The 23,190-nt window shown below is 33.3% G+C and overlaps 1 protein-coding gene across 7 annotated transcripts in view; it reads left to right on the top strand.

The window, feature by feature from the left end:
• The window catches only part of Svil (Supervillin), a 566,272-nt gene that overhangs the window by 364,205 nt on the left and 178,877 nt on the right, over positions 1-23,190 (top strand). For 5 of the 7 annotated variants that reach the window (XM_074173666.1, XM_074173665.1, XM_074173664.1 and 2 more), the window contains exons 10-11: positions 2,612-2,812; positions 8,749-9,160. In XM_074173666.1, coding sequence (XP_074029767.1) covers positions 2,612-2,812; positions 8,749-9,160 — 613 coding nt within the window. The remainder of the gene's footprint in view (positions 1-2,611; positions 2,813-8,748; positions 9,161-23,190) is intronic. The other 2 variants (XM_074173663.1, XM_074173669.1) reach the window with 2 other exon arrangements.

Below are 23,190 nucleotides of genomic sequence, written 5' to 3' on the forward strand. Positions count from 1 at the left end.
GCCAATGTCTGTTTATCTGTCTCAAAAACGGCTGAAATGATTTGGGTGCGGTTTCCACTAATTTATTGCGAGCTTGGCTTAACATGCAGTGTTTGATTTATTCCATTAGTTTCATTATTTAAAAATGTATGTCAATTCAAAGAATCACGTCAGACATTTGTTGAAAAAAATACTATAAAGATACTCCTCTGTTGATTCAATTGAAATTTGTGTTATCTATATTTGGAGGCTGGAATTGCTAATGGTGCTGAATGAAAATTTTCAGGGAGTAAAAAATCGGATCATTAGCAAGAGAACTTAGATTGGTTTGCATGAAAAAACTCAAAAGAAAAAATATAACACTCAGATCTTTCAGCAATTCCAGTCTTTAAAAATAGAAAAATACACGGGAACTTTTTGCAATTTGTAAATCTGGGGAATTCTAAAAACCGAATGAAATCCAAGTGTTTTGAATCACGGGCAACAACTATATAAGATATATTAAATCATTATGAAAACTGTATTTTCTTATTCGAACTATAAAAGGTTATAAGTTTATTTAAATTTTTGTAGAATATATGATATCTCACTCACATCAACCATGTACATGTGATATAATAGAAAAGACTTCAACTATCAAATACTTGGGTGTTATGCTGGACCAGCATTTCAGGTGAGATGAACACATAAGTCAAGTCACAAAACGACTAAGAAAGCTCATTTACACCTTTTATAACCTACGAGATATTCTAGATAGGAAGAATTTGAGAATGTGTTATACATCTTTAGCTGAATCGGTAATACGGTATTGTTTAATACCTTCGGGTAGAACATTTCATAGTACAATGAATTGCATGCAAACAGTACAAAACACTTTAATAAAAATAATATAAATAATAAAAATAATATAAAATAAATATATACTTTCCAAAGTCTGATATGGATTTATTCAAACAATGAAAAATATGACCAATGTAAATTCAAAGTAAGTATATTTATTCGCTGATAAAATGCAACTACCATTGTTTCACAAGACTCACACTCAGAGATTTGTTTTCTTTTTTGGTCCAAAACTCTACAATATGCTCCCTGCACCTCTGAAAAATATCAATACTCTTCCTAAATTCATAAAAAAATAAAATTATACCTCGCTGAAAATGCAACAATATTTAACAATATGTTTTGAATCCCCTAGTACAAAACTGACACAAATTTATATCATACGAAAATTCCGAGGAGTATTCATTCATAGAATACTCCCTCTCACTCCTTTCTTTGGTCCATTGGATTTACCTTCTCTCTCCAATATAACCTATAATATGAAAACTTTTTGTTTTGTTTTCTATAGTTGTAAGGATTCATTCAAATTGGGAGAATAGGCACAATACAGACATATTCTATGCTTAGGTGTAATTCTTGACTTTTTGATGAATTCAAAATAGCACATAAAATAGTTATTCATGTAATCTAATTATTTAACTGAATTAAACTGAATATTTAATTGATTGTTAACTGAATGAATGAATTGGAAATTGGACAATTAAAAAAATATCACTTCCACAAAGATTCGTCCAAGAAAATATTGGTTTCGGTTCAATCACTCGAGAACAATACATTCAAAGCCGTGGTAATCTGAATAAATCTGCTCATAAATCTGCTGGATTTCAATGAAAAATTAAAAGAAATGATAATGCTATACGTTGTGAATTTCAAGATGAACTATCCTCTTAATATTTTCAACTTCTCCAACTCCAAAACTGAGAGATACTTTCTTTCAACAGCATTTCATTCATCAATGTGATGTCAATAGAACATAACAACTGATAATTATTTTGACACAGATTACCTGGTCTAATGTTTGGAGGTAGAAAACATATCAAAGTTGTTTTGTAGAAAAAAGTTATTTTCTGCCTATGTAATCTACTTTCAAAAAGCTGCTCAAATGAGAAAAGTATCTGGTTGATTGAATTTAATAATCAAATCCAAATAAGTTGAATATGTTGATTCATGACTTCATATTATATTATTTGTTGTATTGATATGATGCTCAAAATCAATACATATAATAAAAGTGTCTGCGAATGGAAGATATTTGAGAGACACTTTATTAAGAAATAGAACGCAATACAGTGATTTTTAGAATGTTTTATCAGTGCGTTTGTTTGCACTAATCTCAAAAACCGCTTATCGGATTTGAGAGGGGTTTCCATCAATATTTTGTGATAAGCTCAACTTAACATTTATTGTCTGATTATTCTCGATTGTTTCATAAATAAAAAATTATGCCAATTTATAGACTCACATCAAAATTTGTTAGAAAGAAGAATGTTGAAATTCTGTTCAGTTGATTTGGCTGAAACATTGGGTAATTATAATTATAGTTTGTGAAACGATTTTTTTATATATAAAAGGTAGGCAAACATGGGAACGTTTTGCTGTTAAAAAATCTGGGAAAACCCAAAAATTGATGTCCTCTCATACGAAGTCGCTACCAACACCTTGTATATCATAAAATTCGATCATTTCTTTTACTTGAAATATCATCAATCTACTTGCTCTGTAATTGTTGTAACTATCAAAACTGCTTTCCTCACCTTTTATTTTTTTAATCCATGCTTATAACTTGGTGTAGCAGAAGAAGCAGATCCTAGTAACCTGAGCCTGGAGGAAAGGATCAAGTTGTTCAACTTCAAAGACATAAGTTCCAGAAAGTCTTCCAGTCCTTTGGTCTCAAGGGGATATAAAGGTCGTGCTCGTTTTTCAACGGAATTGGTCAACGCTGATCATGTCTCGATGGCACGTGACTTATTTCTTCGTCCAACTGCTGCTTTAGGTGTGCTTTTTGTTTATTTGTAAATAATGTCGAATATTTAAAAGAAGATGGCGTTTTATATAGTTAGTTAAAACTGAATAATAATATATTTTGAGGTTTAAATCAAGTTCATTTTTGAAATACTATTCAAATACCCACTTTGAAATACTTTCATAGAATGAAAATAGAGTTTCTGACTATATTTATGCCAATTTTTCTTGCAATTTATCAGCTTGTTTCGAAAATAGTATGTTAGAAGCATGATCAATTCACTTTCCACACACAATTTTTTTTTCTATATTTGTTTTTATGTAAATATTACTCTGCACATGGTGAACAAAAATATAATAATAGGGTTATCTATATTTCAATTATTGAGTGATCTTTTATTTTGAATATCTAATTAAGTTAAACTATTGTAAGTTCATATTGTTTGTCAAAGGAAAGGGTTTGAGGTATGATAAGTGAGATCATTAACACTGTCCCAGCAAGATTTTCAAGTCATTTGAATAGGCATCACAATTGATTCATCATTGTTTCACTCCTGTAGGTAATACAATATCTATGATTTATAATCATTGAAAATGTGTTTGGAAGGAACAGTTTTCTTAAGTAATATGTGTATTCAGAACATATCGCTTGATTTGTTTCAAGGTAACATATATTGAGTTCATAACATATTGAGTAACATAAATTTTTCTTAAAGTAATGAAGGGATCGTTACATATATCAATGAAGTTTTAAATAATGAACTGCAGTTATCTCTAGGCCATTATAATGGTCTGTACCTATAGGTACTTATATACTCTTATATTTTCATGTTCAGTTCTCTTCGTTTCCTGATTGGTTCAGAAAGAAACAAAGTAATAGTGCATTTTTTGGTAGAAATTATTGGTGGAGGGTCCCATATAACTCCTCTTTTTTATAGTGTAACAAGTCATTTTCTTAGTTACACAATCAATGAAACATTTCATATTATTGGTCAAAAGATTTCTTAACTGTATGCTCAATCAAGTTCCAGTTTCAAAATTCCGTTAATTTAAATGATTTTTCAACTGAAGCACTGTTCATTCACCAAAGTAGGTAGTATTCGGAAGAGCCAGTATGTGGTAAATTCGGTGAGTGGGGTAGAATTTTCCACTTTATTTCATGTAGGTAGTTCTGAACAATGGCGGGAACTGAAGCAACTGTCATATTGAATCATAATTTTTGACTGTTTCATTTGAGTTTTTTTCTTGATGGACTCATGAAATAACGGCTTTCTTATCCTACCCACTTGACTTCATAACTTTAACACCATTCATCCAACTGCCCAACCCAAACTGGTTTAAGTTTTGAATCATTATAACAAGTTCATCATCACTCTTAGTTCAGTACTGAAAACCATTTCTATTTCAGATCTGGGAAATATATAGTTTTCCTTATTTCAAAGTCTCTTTTCTTTAATGATGTGGCACCCAGTTTGCTTACCTCCAAACCATGCCCATATAAGATAGGCATCATTTTTGAGAATTCGAAAGAATTACGTTGGTATTCAGAAGGTAAAAGTTTTAATGGGCGAAAATTCAGTTCCATAGGCCATTAGACATTTGATTTTCTCCCCATCCCCATAGGTAAAAAAGTTGAAGATAGCATCGATAATTTCATTTCCTTCTCATTATTAGTTCTTTACTTGTTAAACTTTGATATTTTGACTTGCCGGATCATTTTTGTTTGTGACTCTCCAAATTTCTCAAAGATCATTCCTTACAAGTAGCCATCGCTGGTTCTGTTTTGGATTTCTTCACCATCAGTGCTGTGTTCTCCAGAGATCAATTTTCTCTGCTATCCTCTTTCTATGAACGACCTATTGAAAAAGAACCAGAAATGCAAATATTGATTTGCTCAAAGCAAAATATTTTGTTTCTTCTTTCCATTTGGATTACATCAGTTGATGAATTAAAATATAAAATATGTTTTTAGTGTGCAGTTGGTTTTCTCACTAATGTATTCTAAGGAGATGAAAATATTATCAATAAGATGGTTTTCCACAAATATTTCTTATCTAGAATATTTTTATGGGGGTTTTATTTAGTGTTTTCTGTCAGGATATTACTAATGCAAAAAAAATAAATGATTGTACAGTATTTTTGTATACTCCAATTTGTTATGCAATGGAAACAAATATCTCAGGAAAGCTACACAACGTAATTTGTGAAAAAAACATTGAGTTGGAATATTACTTTAAGAAATTTCATGCCTAGTTGTTTCTAAAAACATTCATATGGTTAGTTAAATTAATCCCAGCTATAGAAATTTTATTCAATTTGGAAAGGGAGTATTTTATATGAGACTAAAGTCGAAATCTTATTTGAGAAATGAAAGTTGAATTTGTAAAATCATCCGAAAAGGTACAGGTGAGGCATAAATCTTCTAGAGCTATAGGATCGACAGAAGATTCAATCGACGAATATCAAAGATAAACGAGACTCTCGATGGCGGTCCGTTGCAAAGTCGACAGCCGAACGAGATTCATCTTCTGTTTTTCACGACAGATTTCACCGCAAGGCAACTGGTTGAAAAAGCGCTGTTTTGACCCGCCATAGGTTTCATCAGTGGTGCCACGCTGAACCACGAATGAATTGCTGGACTCAATTGTCTAAAACAAACCTCCTTACGGAGTCGCCATCTATGTAATCGACAGAAGATTCAATCCACAAATTTGTAGTGAATCACGAATGTTTCATTTTTGGGCTCTGGTTTCAACCAGTTGCCTTGCAGTGTAAAGCTGCTGTGAAAGACAAAAGACGAATCACATTCGGCGGTCAATGTTGAAGCTTGGCTTTACAAAGGACAGCCTCGGGAACCTCGTTTATCTTAGGTATTTGTATATTTTTTGGAGTCTTTTCATTTCATTGTTGTTTTATTTAAAGTTTTGTAAGCCGCAAAGTTAGTTTTTTTGTTAGTAATCTTCTTTTTTTTTTCATCGTTCTCATCTTTGTGAATTCATGCCCTCTGATATTTATAATTGTTTCTTTGATTTTGTGACTTTTTTCCTTCATCATTTTTGCATTATCAATATTTATTAATTAGCTTTAGCTTCATATTCTCGCTATGTTAATAACCCTCAGAGCCATCTAGGGAGCATTTTGGATATTCGCAGTACTGTCAACCATTTAATGTGGCAGAATCAACACAACTTCAACTAAAAAAATTCTCAAGAGAAAAATATCTAGTCAAAATTGAATTCAAACCCAAATAACCCCTTCTGTCAATATTCATTTTTCATTCAAAACAAGCACTGTTTCCAAACAACAGAACTGCAACCTTCAGGAGATGAAATGGACTGAAGTGGACTTGAAATCTCTTCTCTGTTCTTCACATCTAAATCTAGACAGAAAAAACCTACGTTAGAATTTTCCTTAATACAATTCAATTGAAAGGATGACTATATCTAAATGTTCTTTCATTCTATTATATAAATTTATCTAAGTTTTATTCAATCGTTTCTTTCCTTAAATAATAAGGAAACCTACAGTATAATGGATTTTAATTTACAGTAATAATTCACAATCTGACAGCAACTGCAATAAAAACAGTTGAAGACTGCATTGCCAAATGTCAAAATGACATCAGCAGTCCAACACTATATTAAATTAATTAGTTTCATTATCACAGTAAATTCGAATTAATCATGTGTAAATTACGAAGGTTCAGAAAATGCATCGCTAATCAAGGTTAGAGATATTTGTACATCCATCATTGGGACAATGATTACTGACGAAAAAAATTTTTTTTCAGAGTAGTGTATGATTCAAAATTAGACATTGTTGTGTGAATGTTGAAAATGGTTCGAGTTTTTTGGTATTATATACTCCTTGAAAAATTTGTCAAATGAAGATATAATTAGACATAGGTATTTATAAAAAGGTGAAATGTTTGATTTTCATGAAATTTTCATCAAAATCAACAGCCTAAAACTTTAAAATGATGTTCGTAGAAGCTGAACTTATCGGGTTAAGATTCATATAATTTTTTTCAATCCGTATCTTTATTGAATTTCCTACATAACATTATCACAAGTTAAGTACAACACAATAAAATGAAATCAAATTCAGAAGCAATATCATTCGCTACATAATAATAATAGCATTTATTGCCCAACATTTTCCCATTTACAGAGAAAAATTAACAATTCAATTATACAGTTTATAGCACTATTTAATTCAGATACAAAAGGAAATTAATTTTTTATTAAACAAAAAATAAAATGAAAATGAACTATAAATTATTAATAATCATCTATATCTCACAAATGTGCATGCGATTTATTTTCCTGCTTGCATATACTACAATAAAAGATATCACATAAGGTAGATAGCTAGATGTAGGTAGATGTAGTATTGCACATATTCACTGGTGACTTTAACAATGAATTGGTTTGAGCTCTTTTGCACAAAAAATGGTATCATGTCTAAATATTGATCTTGGTACAACAGAATCTATTGCAGAAAGTAATTTCAAAAAATCAATTCTACCATTCAACGATTTATGTAACAAAATAACAGATGCTGATTCTCTTCTATTTTCAAGAGATACAAGATCAAATGTTTGCAATAGTTAGATGTAAATGCAATTCATTTGAGGATACACGCCAGTAGTTCTAAAACTTGAGTATTTCAAAAACTTCTTTTGAACTCTTTCAATATTTGATATATACTGATTCTAAATGGGATTCCATATTGAGGACCCATATTCTAACTTTGATCTTACTGAACTAAAATATAGGGAAATGTGAGATGAAATATTATTGAAATTCTTACAATTTCTGATAATAAAACCGTGAGAGCAGAGTTAACAATAATATTAATGTGATTATCAAAAGTAACTTGATAATCAAAATGGACACCTTGATCCCTGATAGTGTTAGTTCTATCTGAATTACTTTCATCAATACTGTATGCAAATTGTATTGCATTAAATTTTCTGGTAAATGATTCGATTTTGCATTTGGAAATATTCAAATTGAGATGGTTTTTGCGGGATTTGAAGTGTTCAACTGCTGTTGCAATTTAGTACAGCCATCTATATCGATAATAGAGGTGTATAACTTCAAATCACCTGCCAACATTAATCTATTGTAGTATAATGTGTTGCATAAATCATTAATGAAAAGTAATAACAGTAAAGGTCCAAAGGGCAATTTTTAATTTTCTCCTATACATTTTTTGACAAAAGCATGTGCATTTATTCACTGAAAAGTTGACATAACACATGTTTTTAAAGGCATAAATAGACTTCTGATAAAATATTTTCGATGATAAAGTTGACTGTGATATAGAAATCTAGCTTCTTCTAATAAATTATCAAATCAATTATCTTCCCACCACTTTATTTTTTATTATACCACACAAATATTACTTTTATTCCATAAAATATTCAATGAATATAATAATAAACATTCAAAATTTTTATAATTATATGAATTTCAATATAACAGAAATTTTAATATTGCAAACCCAATAAAATGTATTCGTTGTATATATCATAAATTGAAATATCACAGTATGCCTATTCAAAAATAATATTATATTGATAAAAATATTCACAACTCTTTTCAAATATATGCACATCACGCCTAGGTTTTTTAAGATACAAACCAGAAAAAAAATTATTCCAAATAATTACTTTCCATTTTGAATGTTGACTTCTACAAAAATTATAGTTTTTTTCTTAGTTTGTATTTAAAATACTCAATTAACGGAAAACGTTACACACTGTGATACATGAGACAGAATTATGAAATTTCATAAGAATACATATATCTGAATCTCAAAGTGCAAACCCAAGGTTGACTGTTATTTCTTAGGGTTTAACAAAGGGTTTTTTATAAAAAAATAAATATCTTCTAAAAATATTTTCTCCTCAAAACATTTTCATCAGTATGTCCAACGCTTTATAAACACTTTCTTTTCCAGATGATATCGAATCCGAGAAATCGTCTGAAATGAAAAGCATCCTTAAGTCAGCACAAACAACCGGACCAAAATCCCCTGTGTCTCCTTTCGCGCCGAAATCTTCCGTTTCGCCTTTCGCGCCGAAATCCGTGCTGAAGAAACGCGATTCTTTCAACAGTTCTTTGAACCGTCGTTCGATTCTGTTGAAAGTCGAAACGTCGCCCGATAAAGACGACGAGGGCATCTCGTGTAATTCCGTTTCGGGATCCGAGTCGGACTCGTCAATAGGCGGGAAAGAGAGTGTCGTGGACAACAAAAAAACTGCGAGCAAAAAGACCGGGAAGTTCAACGGCGACAGTACGTCTGAAGGAGAGTCTTCCGGAGGCAGAGAGATTAGGAGTATTTTCCGAAATGATGACAAACTGAGAGTCAAGTAAGTTACTTTAAAAATAATAATAATAATTATTTTATCCTCATTGATCACATAGTGATATATTAAAATTATTTTGATCATCAACATGACATGACATAAACATAATATGATGAATTTTAAAGTACTTATCAAAGTATACATCACGATTTAGATTTAAATAGAAGTATGCGAAATGAAATCTATGGACAGTAATGCAATTTATGACTACAACAAAAAAAGAATTTAACTATAGGTAGGTATAATTTTTTTCCAAATCTATGCCAATGGATGTGAAGTCGTAACCTGGATATGAAAGATTGAGTGCGAGATTGACAGCATGGTCCTGACTTTGTTTTCTGAAAGTGCAGAAAATTAGAATATTAGTACAGTCAATCTGTCAAATAATGGATGAAAAATTATCCGATAGATGAAACTTGGTGAGCCGTTAGAGAATGATGAAAGAAAGTTTACCAAGCGATGGCCACCTGTAACCTGTGACGGTTTTTGAAAAAACTCAAAAATATTTTGAAATGCATTTTTCTCGAAAACTATGCGTTTTACAGAAAAATGTATTCCACAAAAAATGTAGAGGGCATTGTTATCTACAATTAATGTCATTGGTGCTATGTTGTATAACAAAAAATGTGCGCAGTAGGTGGCGCTTAAGTTCCAAAAAAAGTGTTTTTCCACTTTTTTCTCGTGAAATTTTCATTTTTCAGATATAATCCAAATGGAAAAAATGTTCCTTTCAATATTATAAACAACTTTTATCAACATACAACTTACCGTTTCAAAGATATACGTAATTTGCGCTGCGCAGGGGTGCTAACGGTAAGTTTCTCGGTCCTATTGTTATTTTCGCCGGCAACATTAGCATTGTTTGAACAAAGGCGCCCTATGTTTCAAGAAACGCACATTTTTCAGTGTTATGGATGATGCGCGTCACGTGGGTGTCCGAGGTCGGCAGTCGTTAATACGAGAAGCAATAATTAGAGGTGATTCTATAATTCAAGAAACACTGGAAGACAAGAGCATCCCAGTCTCATGATGATGATGACTTGGACTTTCCCTCCCAAGTAGTACAGTTTCCTTCAAGATTATCTTCGAATAAAAACAACAATCAACAAAATGATAGACAATCGAGCGGAGGTTCATCTACGGAAAACACCAGAAGTGAATCTACACAAGAACCACCACCGGCGAAGAGACTACGCAGTGCACGTAAAAAATGAGTTGACTCTCATTTCTGCAACAAAACTAATTACCATAGGTGTCAGCGTAACCCATTTCCTGCTGCTGATAGGTTTTTGCAACCCTTGAAAAATTGTTTTTATTGTAATGGAGTGAAACCTCAGTGTTACTCAATTGTTATAAAATGAAAACATGTACATTATAAAAGAAATATTAGTGTATTTAGCAATAAAATGTATCAATTTAAGTAATTTATCGACCTAATCCAAATTTCGCAAAAAATCAATAAAACAACAATTTATATAAAAATTTCATGAAAAGGTAGCCATAAAGGTCTAATATTGATAGTAATTTTCACTAGTTATATGTTATAATTAATATAGATATTGTTGCGGAACGGCTAACATATTCATTTTTATTTTCTTAATTTTGCCTCACCCTGTACCCTCAAAACGACTTCATTATGATTGCGCCCTCTGTGGTGTGTTGGAGCGATGAAAAGGGACGAACAGTGTTGTTGTATTGTTTTTCTATGTGCTTGATTGTCCGCCATTCTCGACTGCCCAGTTCAACTGTGAATATTCGTTTTTTTTTGCTGATAATATTTATGTTTACCACACCGCATAATATCGTGCTTCTTGATACACGGACTAGCTTCGACCACAAGAACTGGTACCAATCTCAGGACTCTGATGAGACAGTCGCAATCCACTCAAGGTAAGTCGTCTTTGAGGGATTTAATTTAACATTTTGTTAAGTATCATAACGGTATACAGTCCCTACTGTTCCTATTACCGTTCCGTTACATGGTCCTTCGAGCCGCGATTAGAATCATTCCTGTTAAGTCAGAGTTTTCTATAAGAATTTTTTTTTTATATCATTCAAAAGAAAAAAAATTTTTTTGAACCGCTCATTTTTGAATTTCATTCTGAAAATTGCTAATTTCAAAGTGACTCTCTCAAATCTGCATAATTTTGTGAATTCCGTAGCGAAATTATAATTTCTAATAAAAAAATTGAATTTTCGTCTCTATTTTCATATTCTTGCCAAACAGTACTTTCGTTGAAAAGTGGAAGTGTATCTACAGCGCATGACCAACTAATTATCTTGCGCTCAACATACCATTGCTCCGTCGATCGCTGAACTGATTTTATATTTTTTGGAATTCCTCAATTCCCGCTGTCGTTTTTGCTCGCGTTTTTTATCACCTGTTACTTTCTGGGTATTCCTTTCGAATTCACTTTGTTTATTTGCTCCCATATCAAAATGGATAAGGTTAAAAAATACAAAATTTATCGTAATTCTGCTATAAATGAAATTACAGTATTGAGAGCCCTTGCAGATAGGTTAAAACTGATAAGTCTATTCGAACTTTATTTAAAGTTCGATGCGAAGAGTTGGACTCGATAAAAGACGAGTTCACAAAACAGCATAATTGTATTATCAGTACATTGCTTACACTTCCAGATGAAGATGCCGCTCCAGAGGACGCGGTAAAAGAAGCGTTTCTTGCAGAGTTTTACGCTGTAAAGGCTGTTTATATGGAATTCATTGATGACGTGGTTAATACCACACAGGCACCTGTTTCATTTCTTCAAACGAGTACGAATTATTCTAAAGTTAAGCTTCCAAAAATAGAACTTAAAAAATTTTACGGTGAATATAAGAATTTTCCATCCTTTATCGATCATTTCAACTCAGTTATTCACAATAATGATACCTTATCGAATGTGGACAAATTCGATTATTTGATTTCTGCTTTGCAAGGTCCGGCCTCAGGAATTGTAAGGACATTGAAAGTAACAGATGAAAATTATGAAATTGCATACAATGCATTGAATAAACGTTATTCGAATCGGAGATTGTGCGCCCAAGATCTTTGGTATGAGATTGATGGAACTTCAAGAGTGAATGGTGATTGTTCTTCTTCAATCCGAAAATTATTAGATACATTCGAAGAAAATATAGCTTCTCTCAAATCTATGAATTTTCCCACAGATGAATGGGATTTTATGTTGGTTATGATGCTTTTGAAACGTTTAGACGATAATACAGTCACCATGTTTGAAATGAAACATTGTTCATCCGAAGTTCCAACATTTTCAGTTTTAGTTGAATTTTTGAATGACCGCTGTGTTACTCTTGATACCTTGAAAATTTCTCGTACTCAATCGAAAAAAGCTATTGGCATATCCAATACTAGAACATACAATTCTCCAGCTCGAATAACGTCTTTATTTGCGAATAAATCTCCTGCATCAAATTGTTTATTCTGTCAGGAGAGTCATTCACTTTATACATGCCCAGCTTTCGCGAATAAACTACCTTCTGAGCGTTATAACTTTTGTAAAAACAAACATCTATGCTTCAATTGTTTGAGTAGATCACATGATTTGAATAAATGCCGATCGACTGCTTGTTGTAAAAAATGTTCTTCGCGTAGTCATCATACTCTTCTACATTTCGATAAAAATCCTGCTGTGGGGGGAAGTGGTGCTACTTCATCCACAACTACTTCTGTGGAAATTATGAATGCCAATCAAGATAATTCTCCTCATCTTACCGCTACTAGTATTCTCGCTGCTTCGAATGTTACTGCCAAATCTCATAATGTTTTATTGGCAACCGCTCTTATTGATATTTCTGACAATTCAGGAAATTATCAAACCTTTCGCTGTTTAATTGATAGTGGAAGTATGAGTTCGTTTATCACGAAACGAGTTGTAATGCAATTGGGATTGCCAAAAAAAGCCTTTTCTATTGAAGTCAAAGCGTTGGGTTCGATGAAATCCTCGACTTCTGAAGGAAAAGTTTCTCTTTCGTTCAAGCCCTCATTTAAAAATGAACCGATATTCCACACCGATGCTATTATTCTTGATAAAATATGTGACAATCTTCCCAATTTCCGCATTGAATACAAATCATGGAATCATATTTTGAATTTGCAACTTGCTGATCCTAAATTTTATTGTCCAGGGAATATTGATATTCTTCTCGGGGCAGACGTCTTCTCTCAGATCATATTGAATGGAAAAATATCTGGGAAGTGTGATGAACCATATGCTCTGAATACAGTTTTAGGTTATATTTTAATAGGAAAGACCAATAACCACCCGCCTGCCATAACTTCTTCATTTTTTTGTGAGGCTTATGAGCCTAACAATGTAGAAAAAATTCTCAAATCTTTTTGGGAAGTAGAGTTTGTTCCTGATACTCCACACAATACATCTGATGATATTGCTTGCGAAAAAAGTTTTGTCGACAACGTAACTCGAGATGAAACCGGTCGATATATAGTTGCATTGCCCTTGAAGAATGAAACGGTCCAATACCAAGGTATTCGTGACCTTGCTGTCACTAGGTTTTTATCATTAGAACGCCGCTTAATCAAAAACTCGGAGTTATACCAGCAATATTCTGCGTTTATGAAAGAATATTTAGACCTTAATCATATGGAGCTGATCTCTAGTATGGACATTCCATCCACATGTTATTACATTCCACACCATTGTGTTTTGAAACCCGATAGCACGACTACAAAATTGCGAGTGGTATTCAATGCCTCAGCAAAGTCTTCGAATCAAATATCGCTCAATGATAATTTATACACTGGTCGAAAATTGCAACAAAATCTTTTCAATATTATCGTCAATTTCCGCATTCATCCTTACGTATTGTGTATGGATGTGACAAAAATGTATAGAATGATTCTTGTTAATCCTTCTCATCGAGATTTTCAAAGAATCATTTGGAGATTTGATCCCAAATTACCGCTACAAGATTATCGTCTTCGTACTGTAACTTACGGTATGAACTGCTCGCCCTTTCTTGCGCTCAGAACACTTGAACAATTAGTTAAAGATGAAGGTGGTACTTTTCCGCTCGCTTCACTCGCACTCAGTTCCACCTGCTATATTGACGACTTCGTGATGTCTATTCCTACATTTGAAAAGGCTCACCAACTCAAAACTGAAATTATTACCTTATTACGAAGAGGAGGCTTCGAACTTCAAAAGTGGTCTAGCAATGACCTTTCTTTGCTCTCTGATTTGCCTCCCTCTTATTTGTCCAACGAACCGCACACGTTTTCTGAAGATATCGATTCTTGTCTGAAAATTTTGGGATTGCGTTGGAATCCTTCTGCTGATTGTTTTTCTTTTATTGTCTCTGCAATTCCAAATCGTCCTTGTACTAAACGAACAATTTTATCCGAATTAGCTCGCATATATGATCCCTTAGGATTCATTTCTCCAGTTACATTTTTTTGCAAACATCTCATTCAACAACTATGGTTGTCCGGTATTGGTTGGGATGATATTCCCAATAATGAAATTATTCGTATCTGGAATCAGTATCAAACTGATCTACTCGTTTTATCCAGTCTCAAAATTCCGCGGATGTTCACAAACTCCCAAGCAATCGCTTATGAAATTCACGGATTTAGCGATGCATCTGAGAAAGGATATGCTTGTGTTATTTATCTGCGTTCTTTTGATGCCAATGGACTGAATCATGTTAGCTTCGTATGTGGAAAGTCCAAAGTTGCACCAACTAAGAAAATTACTATTCCGCGTTTGGAGTTATGTGCAGCCGTTTTATTAACGAAGCTGATTTCATCAATCATTTATCTTATTACACCCCAATTAAATCTGAAACGTGTTTACTGTTGGTCCGACTCCCAAATAGTGTTATATTGGATTAAGGGTCATCCACACCGTTGGAAGACATTTGTATCAAATCGTGTGACATTCATCAGGGAGAAAGTCGCTCCTGAACATTGGTATTACGTAGATACCAACAATAATCCGGCGGATGCTGCTTCCAGAGGTTTGTTACCCCGTCAGATGATATCACATTCTATGTGGTTCACCGGTCCGCCTTTCCTTAAAAAACAAGATGAATGGCCTAATTCGCCTTCTCTGCCCCCTGCACCCCCGGTGGAGGAGGAAAAATCAATTCCAGTATTTTTAACCTCTAGTAATGACCATGTCATTGATATTTTATTAGAAACGCATTCTTGTTTCAGATCGCTACAAAATGTTCTAGTTTACTTGCTACGTTTCATCAACAATTCGAAAAAACCTTCTCAAAAATTCTTAGGCTCAATTGTGCCATGCGAGCGCCACAACGCTCTTGTTAGACTTGTTCGACATGTTCAAAGTATCCATTTTTCTGTAGAAATCGAAAGTAAACGTTTTTCTAAACCTTTGAGAAAACTTCAAGTTTTTTTGGATTCTGAGGGAATTTTACGTGTTGGAGGTCGTCTGAAACATGCCTCCCTCTCCCATTCTGCCAAATATCCTATGTTGCTTCCACGTTCAAGTCGTTTGACTATACTTTTGATCAAATATTTTCATGAGAAGTGTTTTCATGCAGGTTTTCGCACGACTTATTTCCTTCTGTCGCAACAATTTTGGATTTTATCTCCAAAAAGAGCTATCAATTCAGTTCTCTCTCAATGTATTCCATGCTGGAAATAAAATCCTAAGACTTTTCAACCCCTCATGGGGAATTTGCCTATTTCTCGAGTTTCTCAAGTTAAACCCTTTTCTCACTCAGGTGTCGATTATGGGGGACCCTTTTCGATAACTCTCAGTCGCCATCGTGGTGTGAAAACAATAAAAGCATATTTATGCATTTTTGTTTGTTTCGCTACCAAGGCGGTTCATCTTGAACTTGCCAGCGATCTCTCTACTGACAGTTTTTTAGCAGCTTTGCAAAGGTTTATTGCACGTCGTGGACGTGTATCCCATATTTATAGCGACTGTGGCACCAATTTCTTAGGTGCCCAGCGTCAATTACTCCGTTTGCTCGAATCTTCAGCTTCTCACGAGAATATTGTTTTTCATCCTACTCCGGCAAGTGCACCTCATTTCAATGGGTTATGCGAAGCCGGAGTAAAGAGCGTTAAATCACATTTGGCTCGTGTTATCGGCCAACAAATCCTCACCTACGAAGAATTTTATACCGTGTTAACATTAATTGAATCCATCTTGAATTCGCGACCCTTAACGCCCATGAGCGCCGATGTTGATGATCTCAACACTCTCACTCCCGGCCATTTTTTAACTATGGAACCTGTCTCCAGTCTACCGCTACCTGATTATTCTGATGTACCCCTAAATCGTTTAACGAGATGGCAACTATTACAACGCCTACATCGGGATTTCTGGCATAGGTGGCATAAAGAATATTTGCACACTTTGCAGCAAAGAGGTAGGTGGTTGAATGGCGGTACTTCCCCTCGCATCGGTACTCTTGTACTTATCAAAACTGATAACCTTCCCCCATGCAAGTGGTCGCTCGGTCGTATCTCCAAATTGCATTTTGGTGATGATCAAGTCGCGAGGGTAGCAACAATTAAAACAACGCATGGTACCTTGAAGCGCCCCCTGGTCAAGTTGTGTCCACTTCCACTTGAATAGTACACGACTTTTCACTTTTCTTTTCAGCATTTTTGTTTTATTTGATGTTTTGAATATTTATTATTAATTTTATTCAGTTATATATTAGAAAATGCCTTCTGCATTTTGCGGGCCAGTAAATGTTGCGGAACGGCTAACATATTCATTTTTATTTTCTTAATTTTGCCTCACCCTGTACCCTCAAAACGACTTCATTATGATTGCGCCCTCTGTGGTGTGTTGGAGCGATGAAAAGGGACGAACAGTGTTGTTGTATTGTTTTTCTATGTGCTTGATTGTCCGCCATTCTCGACTGCCCAGTTCAACTGTGAATATTCGTTTTTTTTTGCTGATAATATTTATGTTTACCACACCGCATAATATCGTGCTTCTTGATACACGGACTAGCTTCGACCACAAGAACTGGTACCAATCTCAGGACTCTGATGAGACAGTCGCAATCCACTCAAGGTAAGTCGTCTTTGAGGGATTTAATTTAACATTTTGTTAAGTATCATAACGGTATACAGTCCCTACTGTTCCTATTACCGTTCCGTTACAGATATTGAATGTGAGACACAAAAAGGATTTGAAGCTTTATGACTTCTATTTAATTATCTGTGAGCGCTTTCGACAGCTGGTCGTAGTGTCATCATCTAGGCACTACTCAAACACTAAAAAAAAAAAATATAGATTATTACTTCTTGATTCAAAGAATAAAAATACATCTGTTATCTGCTCCGTGGCTGTCCTCATACTGTACTGTGTGAAAGCGTAATAGTGAAATTTTCACTTCAATAAGCTGCAACTCTGAAACGGTAAGTTGTATGAAAAAATTTTTAAAATAAAACTTGTTTATAAAATTGAAAGGAACAAGTACTGGATAAATTTGCAGTTGGAAATAATATAGTTTCTATTTTTATGTTACTAGCGACCGTCCCGGCTCCGCACGGTTGCAATGCTAATATTAAATATAAACACACCCACCGAAAATTCAACGGCATGGAGAAACAGTGATGAAAAGATAATTTCGTTTTATGGACGCGCGTTTTTTTCCCGCGGCTCTCGCCCCAGTTGAAATATTTAAAAATATTCTCTCTTATTGCACGTCTACAATATAAAGCGAACCTACATATAAAATTTCAGCCTCCGAAAATACACCGGTATGGAGAAACAGTAATGAAAAGGTAATTTTATTTTATGAACGCGCCTTTATCCCCCATGGCTGGCGCCCCAGTTGGAATATTCAAAAATCATTTCTTATTTTTCCTATTGCACATAAAACGAACCTACATACAAAATTTCAGCCTCAGAAATATAGCGGTACGGAGAAACAGTGATGAAAAGGTAATTTTTATATGTAAACGCGCTCCTTTTACCCCCACGGGGGGATCCCCAATTGGAATATTTCTAAATCCTTTCTTATTGCGCATCTAAGATCTAAGAAGCACCTATAACTAAATTTTAGCTCTCTAGGACTTACCAGTACAAAGAAACAGTGTTAAGTGAGTGACTTTCGCGTTTATAAGTATACATTGAAATGTTACGAAAGCATTGAAGGGCCACACAAAAATATTTTTTTCGATTTGTATAATTCTGACTTTCATCTCAGAATTCTGAGTTGCAAGTCAGAATTCTGAGATTCAATTCAGAATTCTGACTTGCAACTCAGAATTCTGAGATGAAAGTCAGAATTATACAAGAAGGGCCACACAATTTTTTTTTCGATTTGTATAATTCTGACTTTCATCTCAGAGTTCTGAGTTGCAAGTCAGAATTCTGACTTGCAAGTCAGAATTCTGAAATACAAGTCAGAATTCTGACTTACAAGTCAGAATTCTGAGATGAAAGTCCGAATTATACAATATTTTTGTGTGGCCCTTCTTGTATAATTCTGACTTTCATCTAAGAATTCTGACTTGTATCTCAGAATTATACAAATCGAAAAACATATTTTTGTGTTGCCCTTCAACGCTTTCGTAAAATGTAAAAAGTTTCATTGACATAACTTTTCCTTCAATATATTTTCCATTTTTTCCAAGAATTCGAAAACATAGCTTTATATTATTAGGTTGTTTCAAAAGTTTTGTCCGTTTTCATGAGTCTACTTCAAACTATGGAACGCCGTTTTACTTTTTATTGTCACAAATATTCATTCCTCAATTTATTCAACCAACAATTTATTTGTTTGAATTTAATTGACTCATACATTTGTTCGACACATTAAAAACGATTGTTCGCAAAATTTGTTCTATTTTAAATGACACTTGATTTAAAATGTTACATGAATAAAATTGTTATTTGAATAAAAAAGAGTAATGAAATAACTTGAAGCTTTTATTGATTCCGAAAAAAAAATATTGTTTCAGAGTATTGGAAAATGGAACGCCAATTTATTATATATTATGCTGAAAAATAATCTATATACATATAGTTCAACTCAGCAATAAACCAACATTTTAATTCAACAATCAATGGAATGTATTATTCGAGTAAATTCAACAAACGTTTCAATTCCACATATAATTTTGACCTTTCAATAAAATGTTAGTTATTTATATGACTGTTGAATTACAATGAAACTTTAAATTCACTGTCTGAAAGTAAGTTTGGGAATAAAATTTCAATGAATATATTTGAATGACTGTCAAAGTTTTTCCATGAAACATTGTTGGTAATAAAAATAGACTTTCGTTTGTCTGAAAATATAACAAATTAACTTTCCATACTAAATATTTTTCTATGAATAATAAAGATTGTTATATTTCAATTTTATTGAAAGTTTTCAATATTTGCAACATTCACTTTAATGCATTCAATTTAAAATTTGGTTACAACTTTTGTGCAAAACATTCTCAAGCAAGTATCATTTTATTTCATCAGTCTTTTTAAAAAGCTAATTTCTGACAAAAAATTAAATTTTTTGATGATTTAAAAAGTTTGTTGTATTTGAAAGATACCTACATTTAAAACGATTGTTGATAATTTTAATTCGGCGCTGGTATCGAGCGGATTTATCAAGAACTTCAATTGTTACATATGGCAACATGCTAGTTCATTTATAGTACGACAACACGCCGTTCAACCGTGGCGCCGAATAAAAATTATCAATAATCAATTCAATTCATGTATCACTGAAATTCAACAAACAAAATAATTCAGATCATTTCAAAGGAATATTAATAAAAAGTAAAACGGCGTGGCACGCCGGTTTACTTTCTATTGGTATTTTGTGAAAATGAATTGTTTTGACTGTTGCATTTAGGTGATACATGAATTAAATTGATTGTTGAAAATTTTTATTCGTCGCTGCGGTCTAACGGATTATTACCGTACTATGACCAACGCCATACATATATACAGTTGAGTAGTTCCATAAAAATACGCCCGACGACAGCGCCGAATAAAAATTATCAACAATCAATTAAATTCATGTATCACTGAAATTCGACAAACAAAATAATTCAGCTCTTTTCAAATGAATATTAATAAAAAGCAAAACGGCGTGCCACGCCGTTTTACTTTTTATTATTATTCCTTTGGAAAGAATTGAATTAATTTGTTTGTTGCATTTCAGTGATACATGAATTAAATTGTTTGTTGATAATTTTTATTCGGCGCTGCGGTCGAACGGATTTTGGTCACACTAGTTCCTCTTACAGTTTTCTTGGTTGGTGTCTGTAAAATGTCATCAAGTTTTCGTTAATGTTACTATTCTGTGGTTAGTATATCTTGTTTGATTGTATAGATGGCAAATGTTATGCGACTTTTGAGAAACACATTGTAGACTGTGTCTAACGTAAGATGTCCAAACGTCATAGTTAACGTAAGCACAGCTTATAGTTATAGTCTAATACGCCTAATACTGACACTGACACCAAGAAGTAGGTTACCCAACTGAACAGAAATTGATGGTTCAGGTTGTTCATAGTGAAAACATTACAATATTATATTTATCATGAGTGGTTTTAATGTGAAGCGTAGGATTCGTCAAACTATACTAGAGGCAAATAGGTTTCTGGAAGAAGGAAACATATACAATGCGCTGACGTCGGGCGTATTTTTGCGGAACTACATAACTGCATATAATATGTATGTCATTGGTCATAGTACGGTAATAATCCGTTCGACTGCAGCGCCGAATAAAAATTATCAACAAACAATTTAATTCCTATATCACTGAAAGTCAACAAACAAAATAATTCAGATCATTTCAAAGGAATATTAAAAAAAGTAAAACGGCGTGACACGCCGTTTTACTTTCTATCGGTATTTTGTAAAAATGAATTGTTTTGATTGTTGCTTTTAGGTGATACATGAATTAAATTGATTGTTGATAATTTTTATTCGGCGCTGCGGTAGGACGGAATATTGTGTTACTATCACTAAACTATCATGTTGCCAGATTTAAAAATTCAGCTTCTGCAAGAATCCGTTCGATGCTAGCGCCGAATTAAAATTATCAACAATCGTTTTAATTCATGTAACTATAATTATCAACAAACCATTTTATTCATGTTTCACAGAAATTGTAGTAAATTATTCGATAGTTACAAAAAAAGTATATATGACAAACATTTACTTACAAAAATTTCAAACAATGAATCTATATTATAACTGTTCGCAACTTTTCATCAAACAAATTAATTCATGTAAAATTTTAAATCAAGTGTCATTCAAAGTAGAACAAATTTTGGGAACAATCGTTTTTAATGTGTGGAACAAATGCATGAATCAATTAAATTCAAACAAATACATTGTTAGTTGAATAAATTGAGGAATGAATATTTGTGACAATAAAAAGTAAAACGGCGTTCCATATCAGACTTCATTTTGCTTAGTCCTGATCGGTGAAGATTTACCAATGAGGAAGTTTTGGAAGTACTCCTGTTGTCGTGGAGCATCCACTTTTCATCACACGTGATGATCCCATCCAAAAAAAGATTGTTTTGGTTGTGCCAAAGCAAATAAGAATAGACATCGAAACCTGACGAATTCCATCGATCGTTCAAATCCACAAATATTCCACATGATTGTTTTACTTTTTTATAATTATTCATATCAATATTTCCGATTTCAAGTTTCTTGGTGCTTTTTTAAAGTTTATCCAAACATATTGAAATTGTTCTGAATTCGTATAAATTTCTTGAGGTTCATTGGCGGTAGATTCGGATACATTTCATTAAACTTTCTACATGTTCTGCTGATAATTTTGTCACACTGTCCAAAAATAATAAACAAATTCATAAGAACTTCGTTTGAATAGTTTTGTTCTATTGTTTTGAAGGTATTTGCAACTTCTGAAGTGACGAAAATGTCGATGTTATTAGGAGAATGTCACAACGCTACTATCAAATAGTAATCATGGCCTGCTTACCAAATACCGAATGGAAATACCATTCTGAAGGGACATTTTCACAAATAAATGTTCATAAGTCCGAAACTTGACTAGTTAGGTATAGGTATGATATACATAGAAAGAAAGCAAATTTCAGCAGCTTTCCGAATTTTCAATGATATACAGGGTGTCCCATTTAAAATAATCAAATTTCAGCAACTTTTTCAAGCAAACGAAAAAACTGTATTTTTTTAATACCCTGTATTGAAGTAACGGAGATTAGGCTGACGTGTGGGAAGTGTCCAAGTATCACCTAACTCCAAACCAAATTTCGATATCATAGTACTTCTTAACTAAAAGATATCGGCATTTTTAGAAGTCATGATTTTCGAAGAAAAAAATTGAAATTAATTTTTATTTCGAAAACGGTAACAGATAGGTATAGGGAAATATCAAGAAAAGTTGTCGGGCAATTGTTGGAGATTCCAAAAATAATATTATATACAGAGTGTTCCATTTGAAAAATCAAAGTTGCTACTGCTTTCTAATAGAAGCGGCAACACCGCATTGTCGAAAATATTTTAGTTGGCTAGAGAATGTCCGAATATGCCCTCCATTAAATTTTCAAAGTGATCCGTTGTCTGGTTCACCAGAAACGTCTAATGTGCCATCCACCGTGAATCAGCCTGTATTCTAGGGTTGTGAAGCATTTGTCAGGAGCTTCAAAAATATATGTCACAAGACTCCCCTTTCCATTAAATTTTGTTTCCCAGATGGCGCCCAGTCGCCATCTTGAAAGTTTCATCTGTCAATTTCACTTTAAAATAAAGTATACATGCATTAATTTCATTATCCCAAATTTCAATTGTTTGAGATGACTCGTTCAAAAAATAAAAAGGGGGGGGCATTAAAGAAATGTACTGTATAGTATAGTAATAAGCTGAAAAGAGACAAAAAGTTGAAATTTTGAAAAAATCAACAGCATCGGTGTATGTAGTACAAACTTCTCTATCGATCAGTATATACCTTGAGTCAGTAGAAAACAATATTAATTGAGATATGGAGCTACAAAAACACATGACGTAACGGACAATACTTTTAAAACAACTTAACAATAC

The sequence above is a fragment of the Leptinotarsa decemlineata genome, unplaced genomic scaffold (assembly GCF_025532065.1).
Source record: "Leptinotarsa decemlineata unplaced genomic scaffold, Ldec_3_MD MMD2_tig00000251_RagTag_RagTag, whole genome shotgun sequence".
Classification (NCBI taxonomy): domain Eukaryota; kingdom Metazoa; phylum Arthropoda; class Insecta; order Coleoptera; family Chrysomelidae; genus Leptinotarsa; species Leptinotarsa decemlineata.